The 7,020-nt window shown below is 30.1% G+C and overlaps 2 protein-coding genes across 2 annotated transcripts in view; both read right to left on the reverse strand.

Moving 5' to 3' along the window:
* The window catches only part of LOC106681188 (uncharacterized), a 7,235-nt gene extending 6,050 nt beyond the window's left edge, over nucleotides 1-1,185 (reverse strand). Inside the window, exons 1-2 of the mRNA XM_014421381.1 lie at nucleotides 1,171-1,185; nucleotides 38-104 (exon numbers count right to left, since the gene is read on the reverse strand). The gene's annotated coding sequence lies outside the window, so the exon portion shown is untranslated. The remainder of the gene's footprint in view (nucleotides 1-37; nucleotides 105-1,170) is intronic.
* A 761-nt stretch (nucleotides 1,186-1,946) lies between these two features.
* Nucleotides 1,947-6,078, reverse strand: LOC106681186 (uncharacterized). Its single transcript, XM_014421379.2, has 7 exons — nucleotides 6,016-6,078; nucleotides 4,781-4,847; nucleotides 4,478-4,686; nucleotides 3,385-3,502; nucleotides 3,166-3,312; nucleotides 2,245-2,417; nucleotides 1,947-2,121 (listed from the first exon to the last, which is right to left on the reverse strand). The coding sequence occupies exons 1-7, from the start codon at nucleotides 6,046-6,048 to the stop codon at nucleotides 1,999-2,001; spliced, it is 870 nt and encodes a 289-aa protein (XP_014276865.1). The 5' UTR covers nucleotides 6,049-6,078; the 3' UTR covers nucleotides 1,947-1,998.
* Between the last annotated feature and the right edge of the window lie 942 nt (nucleotides 6,079-7,020).

The raw sequence follows: 7,020 nt of genomic DNA on the forward strand, positions 1-7,020 counted from the left end.
TATATATATATATATATATATATAACACCACTCATACCAGATATGTGTTGCCGTTTATGATGAACTGCTGCGCTCTTCTCCACCAGCCATATTGTTAGCACAATCTATAAGGATCAATTTAAGACTGTAAATAAACTTTCTGAGTTTCTGAATAACTCAATACTTTACCATCAAATTTCATCCCAAGTTCCCATTTTTCAATAGTTATACTTTTCAATTCGGAAATTAAGGCATTGAGGACTAATAAAAATTTTGGATATCAAAGAAATAATGTATAATAAAAATTTCAGAAACTAAGGTAATAACCCTAAAGTGGTTGATGCCTTAAAATAATAATTAAAAATAAAATAAAAGGATCAATTTAAACAATGGTCTAAATAATAATTTTAGTTAAATTAAAATGGGTCTGCTATAGATTTTTAAAATTCCATTGAATACAATTTTTAATTATTTACTAGTAGAATTATTCTAATAACAATTGGGATTCGGATAGTGTTTTGTCACTATATGTGTAATGTATGAAAATTACGCTATATGTTTAGTAAAATTCAGGAGTTGTGGAAAGAAAGGGAAATAAAGGCTTTGCACTCCTCAATCAAGAGTGGTCACTTGGTAAATATCTCTTCAATAGGCTCTTAAAAGTTCAAAAACTATTGTGTGATTTGTAGATTCTTTTAAATTTGCAATGAGAAACCGATAAGCATCTTAGGTGAACCTAATGCCTATCTATAGTCGAATCAATGTAAAACGACTACCATCGTTAATATGATTTTGATGAAAGTTTCTAGGATTATACTTTTAGGTAGCTAAAATTGCCTAACCAATTTTATCTAATTCCCTCTTCTACCTGTACTGTAAACGTATTTTCGATGATACACCTTTATTTCGGAATCAGTTTGCCCGATTCAATCCAATGTTAAATATTCCCTAGGAGGAATTGTGTAAAATGAGAATTTTTACTTTGAAAATAGAGTGAAATTCTAGCAGACCCTTCACCGTTAATTTTCTTTTTTTTTTTTACTTTTTCGCTCGCATTATCAAAAATCAGATTTTATATTGTTTTTGATGAATTATTATAGTCGTATCATAAAATGACTTTTATCCATGACATTTTGTTATTATTCATTAATGTTATTACAAAGTATTTACGAGTATTAGTATAGAACTTACTACCAAGAGTGAACCTGTCACCGCCATAGCTATACGAATGAGTAACTGACAACTTAGATGCAGTATATATACAAATCCTATCTCAATAAAACTTATTACTCATTAGTGCTATCTTTAATTACCGCTTCATTAGCACGTTCATTCCAATTTGAATAATAGTCACGAAAACTATTTAAACTCTAATTGTAAATGAATATACTACTTTCATAGGAAAAGTGAGTTTATGTTAAGCTTGCCTGATTGTGGGGTCTATGAGAGACAGGATGTCCCTAAACATTTCTGAGTTTTTTTTTCTATAGGGATTATGTAAAAGGATTGATTGAGATTATGTAAAAGTAAAAGAAAACACATAAAAATAAGTTGTTAAAATCTCACTTCTTGAACTGAAAACTAGAAATAAAACTTTTTTTTTTAATAAAATACACAGCGAAGGTGATGTTTGCCTGGTTATCTACAGGTGACCAACCTATTCTAACCATGGTGGGGGGTAAAGTTTTTCATTTTATGGGACCGCCACTTAATGAAAAAAGTCAACGCCCCCAGGCCGGACTCGAACCGGCGCTGCCAGCAGACTTCAGATCTGATAGACCTAGGCCTAACAAACTGAGCTACAGGAAGCCCTAAAAAAATAAAATAAAACCTTGCAATGTCGTATATAATCAGGTTGAGATTAATTAGGTTGTATTGTGCTGGAGAAAAACCATCTTGAACATTAGGACACTTGCTTTTTGCAATGTTATTTGAAATGGGGGGGATTTGAAAATAAATAACAAATATAAGAAATACAATTTATCTTGTTTAAACAAATCAGTTATGATCGAAACCTTTTTAGTCACAAAGACATTTTGGACAGCGAATGTTCCATGGATCTTTAATCAGATACACGACAGTTGTAGTAAATCCATACGACTGCAGATCATGAAATTGAGGTGGTGGATACTTAACGAGCGTCTAAAAAAAAATATATTAAGTTAATAGTTAAATTAATTAAAATAAAATTTAAATATTCAATGATACTTGTTTAATTATTCTATAAGATATATTTTTATTATTTTATTGAAAAAAGTTGCTTACGTCTATTAGTGGTCCATCTGGATAACTGTAGACATTCAAGTGTGGTCCTTGCGATATTTTACCAGGCATAGTATGTCCCCAGCCTACCAGCCTTCTATCTTCGTATAAAAGATATAAGAAAAAGCCATTTATGAGTGAGTGGTGATCATCAAATTGATATGCAAACACTTGTCCTGAAATAAAAAAAAATAATAATAAATAAATGTGAACTAATTTATTCACTACTATTAGAGAAGATGGTGAAATAGAGCCCATTGATTTCTTAATCTGAATATTCTGCTACAAAATGTTTTGAATAAGAAGCTACTAGTTGGTTTTCAATTTAGTTGTGTGAAGTTTTAGTTGTATGTATTTTATGTTCCATTAATTACTATGATCTGTGTAGTGCAGGCTGCCTTGTTTTTGTACTGTATGGTTTTAAAAATATAGAACTTAGACTTTGCATGGACTGACATTTTGTTAAGGCACGTAAGGACAATTTTATCCAAAAATGGCGATGTTGATAATGAACCATTTTCATAACGTATTAAATGACATAAATTCAATTGTTTTTTTTGTACTAATTCAGATGTATATTGCTTGTATTTTTAATTGTACATGCGGACGGCAGAATACACTACCTTGAAGTAAAATTCACACGCTAATAAATTCATATTATTTTCTGTTCGAAAAAAGTAAAATAATTATTCTACAGTTTAGATTACTTCTTATATTATATCAATGCCAACTTTTATTTAATAAAGGATTGTGATCCTTAGGCCGCTATAAACTGAATAATATACTTCAATATATTTTCACAGTTGGTTTGGTAATCCAACTAGTCTATAATTTTATATTTATTCAAATTTGAGAGCTATGTTAGTAAAATTCAAATTGAGAATCCATATTACGACCTTCTTCCCTACCAATTAGAACTATTACCTATTTGATCAGCACATCCCAGCATTACAAATTCCCCTATGTTCGGAGCGTTGGGTTGGCACTTGCTGTCGATCCTCACCAACTGACCATTCAGTACAACCCAGAGTCCATCGACCATTTCTCCGGGTTTACTATTGCGCCCGCACTCTGTAAAGCGAACAACAACATTATCTCTTGTTCAAAACTTTCATTAATATTGGTTACTGCCCAATAAATTACCTGGATTTATGAACCAAATTCTCACTGATATTAGTTCAACACCGAAAATATAGGTAGAGATGTAATTGGTGTTAGAAGAATTGTATATGTAGTCGTCTAGTAGTTCACATCTTGGATACTACACTTAACAAGTACAGATCAGTATGTTACAATTATTATATCAACTATATCTACATCACTAAAATGTGTGCTTTATTATGATATAGCTTATTAACACAAGGTTTACTTATATACATATTTCTACGTGCACTCGTCATATTGATGAGTAAAAGAAAATGCACATTTTCTTTAAACAATCAATTAATGCTATTTAATTCCTAATTAAACAATCGAAGGCTTCACGTTTAGATAAATTATTAATTAGTAAAAAGTTCTTGTTTTTGTTATCGTGGAAATTATAACAATAATATTAACGGTAGAACTTCCACTATCAGCTTTTCTCTCATGCATGATTGCTATAAAGTGGAATTGGGCAATATAAACAATAATTGTGCCCGAATTCAATTACCCTATTGTAAATTCTTTCAATATGCGGAGACCGCCTGCAGTGATTGAAACTTTTGCACACTGTCAGTGAAAAATGTTTTTACAGTATCACTGCAACAATCATACTAAAAAGATAGTTTCTTGTTTTTTTCAGTACTAAGCAAAAGGGATTTCTTTAAAGATGGATATAAAAGATAACATTCTGGTTCTGTAGCCAGAACTGGCTCTGGTTTGCTTGAGTTTAAATTTTCAAGGCGCAATTAAAATAACGAATTGGAAGGATTATAGTAAAGACTTATCTTCTGTTTTTATATTTATTGTTAGAGGAACACTTGTACAAACGGATCTTGAGGTTTGTTTATGAAATTAGCTAGCTCAAAAATTTGACGAGATGGGTATAGTATATACAAATTTAAAAAACTAGGAAGCTTAGGGAAAAAAATATGGGTATGAATTCTTTGAACTAAGCAATTTGTGTACGGTGCAAGATGCTTAAAATTAATCCTATGTTTTTTTGTTTGGATAATTCATTTCGAAGCTTGATATCCGTCAAATTGACGAATATGGTAAACCTAATGTTAATAATTACTTCACGAAATCAACTTACTGATATCTGTATTCCAACTAAGTATCCTTCTTCGTCAAAAATGAGGCATAACCTTGGATCATCACATAGACAGTAGAGGTTGTAGCCGGTATAAGGAAAATCATCTTCAAAGCACACTTTTTCAAAGTTCTCTATGCCTTCATCACTAATGTGGTCGGGCAAGCTATAAAAAGCATCTTCCTTTTCCTTGTCAAATGCCGGTGTTCGAACTATTATAGAAAGATATATATTTTTTTCAACTGCTTTTTAAGAATGACATTTTTTTCTGATTTAAAAAAAATAAGAATATATATATATTTATACCAGATATGTGCTGCCCTTTATGATGATAAGCTGCGCCCTTCTCCACTAACCATATCGTCAGTAAAATCTGTAAGTGTCAATTTAAATATAAACAAATTAATTGAAAAAATATCATAGTAATTTAGTATTAAAAAAATCAAGATAATTAGAAATTTATTGTCAATCATCATTCTGATATATTATTTTTTCAATAACAAAAACATTTTTTATTGTTTTTATGGTTTTATTTTTCTTAATATAAAGTATTCAAGGGGAGTGGGTTATTAACCACAAGGACAAGAAATAGCCTTTCCAAAGAATTTTAAACTAACTTAAGTTTCCGTCAAGGCTGCAGTCTCAGTCCATCGCCATTTATTCTGGTTCTCAATGTGGTGTTAAAATGAGTGTAGGAAAGTCTCAAAAATTTTCACATGGGATACCCCAACTAGAGACCCATTAATTATTTTCTGCTTTGTTGATATGATATAATGATATTACCAAACAATAATATATAATTATAAAAGTATAATTCAGATATTCTCTAAATGAAACTGATCGCTGCTAACATGAAAATTAATGCTAAAAAAAAAAAAAAAAGGATTGTGGATGGTCAAAAACTCTAAGTACTGTCACAGTTTCATTATCAAAACATTCAAGTACGTTGGGGCTTATGTGTACTAGTCAGGCTGTATTAACTCAGGAATCTAGGGACATTTTAATCCTGCAGGATGATTATTATGGACTTGAACAAATCCTACCTAAATAGAAAAGATACAAAATCAAGAGGAATAAGTTCACATTTGTACCATTGATCACACATTCATCTGAGTTCTAGATGTTAAAAAAAAAAAAAAAACCTTCCTTAATCGTTTTAACTTAAACTCGTTTATGCGATTTTGATGAAACATTCGTATATATATATATATATATAAGTTACAGTCAGGTGTAACTTTTTAATGTATAAATAGAGCTGAACTTGACTCAATAAAGATCAGTCTTTGAGTAATTTCACATTAAACCATTATGGATGATTTCTTTACTTAATTATCCGATTGACGCTTCACAGTTAATGTATGTTTTTTGAATCATTTTCGCATAAATTTTAGAAAGTAAAATTTATGTTTTATTTTTGATAAATTATTATGGTCGTGATGACCAATAATAATTTAATGCAATGATGCAAAAATGACTTTTGCGATAATATTTTGTCACTTTCGCTAATTATATTAAAAAGTATATGTTAGTATAGAACTTACTACCAAGAGTGAATCTATCACCGCCATAGCCATTAGAGTGAGTGACTGAAGACTCGGGGGCAGTAAATATACAAACCCTATATTACTGAAACTTGTTACCTCACTAGCTATGCTTCTTGTAATTACCGCTTCATTAGCACGTTCATTCCAATTTGAATAATAGTCACGAAAATAATTTCAGCTCAAATTATTGATAAGTATATTGCCTATTTACATAAGGAAAGTAAGATTATGGTTAGTGTGCCTGATTGTGGGGTCTCTTAAGGAAAATTTTTTTTGAGCTGTCACTTGCCATGTACAGTAGAACTGAGTGGATCCATCATATTGTTTCGAAATCCGAAATCCAGATTTCTAAACTTTTTTTTATTTTATTTTTATTTTTAATTAAATTACATAGTAGAAACAAAAGTTCCGACTTATAAAAAAAGTCTGACCAGTACGGTAGTTTTCTTTTTTCTCTCCATTTCTGCATCATTACTTAAGGACTAAAAAAGAGGGGTATAAACTTTTTTGAAATTACGCGTCAAGAAAAATAATTTACTGCATGAGTAATATGAGTAATGAATATACCCGAAATGGAAATATGATTTCCGTGGTTTTCACACACAATGATTTCCGTGGTTCTGAACGAAAAGGGATTTGGAAGATATATTATAGTTGACATCAGAACATCTCAATAAAAATTCACTGTGAAAAATCTGTAAATCATTATCAACATGTGTACTTCAGAAAAAAAGTACTTAAAACCATCGAGCGCTGAATGTAGTTTATTCATGATGAATTCTAAGACCAAATAAATGATCAATTTGATTATTTTTGTTTATTGATAAATCGATTGTAATATTTTTCACTTATAATATATTTGTATTACTTTATTTTTTGTATTATCTATTTCTTTTATAAATAATACTTTTTATTTATTGATTACAATCTGCCACACAGTTGTGGGCAATAGGTAATAGTGATGAATGATCTCATACATACTAAAATAAAATAAAATAAATA

The sequence above is a fragment of the Halyomorpha halys genome, unplaced genomic scaffold (assembly GCF_000696795.3).
Source record: "Halyomorpha halys isolate HHAL.00 unplaced genomic scaffold, Hhal_1.1 Scaffold316.1, whole genome shotgun sequence".
Lineage (NCBI taxonomy): Eukaryota > Metazoa > Arthropoda > Insecta > Hemiptera > Pentatomidae > Halyomorpha > Halyomorpha halys.

Excerpts from the sequence above, each read along its gene's own strand:
- LOC106681186 (XM_014421379.2), bottom strand. The coding sequence starts at position 6,048 with ATGGCTATGGCGGTGATAGATTCACTCTTGGTA. Across the intron at positions 4,687-4,780 it reads TAAAGGGCAGCACATATCTG|TTCGAACACCGGCATTTGAC; the intron begins GTATAAATATAT and ends TTTCTATAATAG. Across the intron at positions 3,313-3,384 it reads AATTTGGTTCATAAATCCAG|AGTGCGGGCGCAATAGTAAA; the intron begins GTAATTTATTGG and ends TTCGCTTTACAG.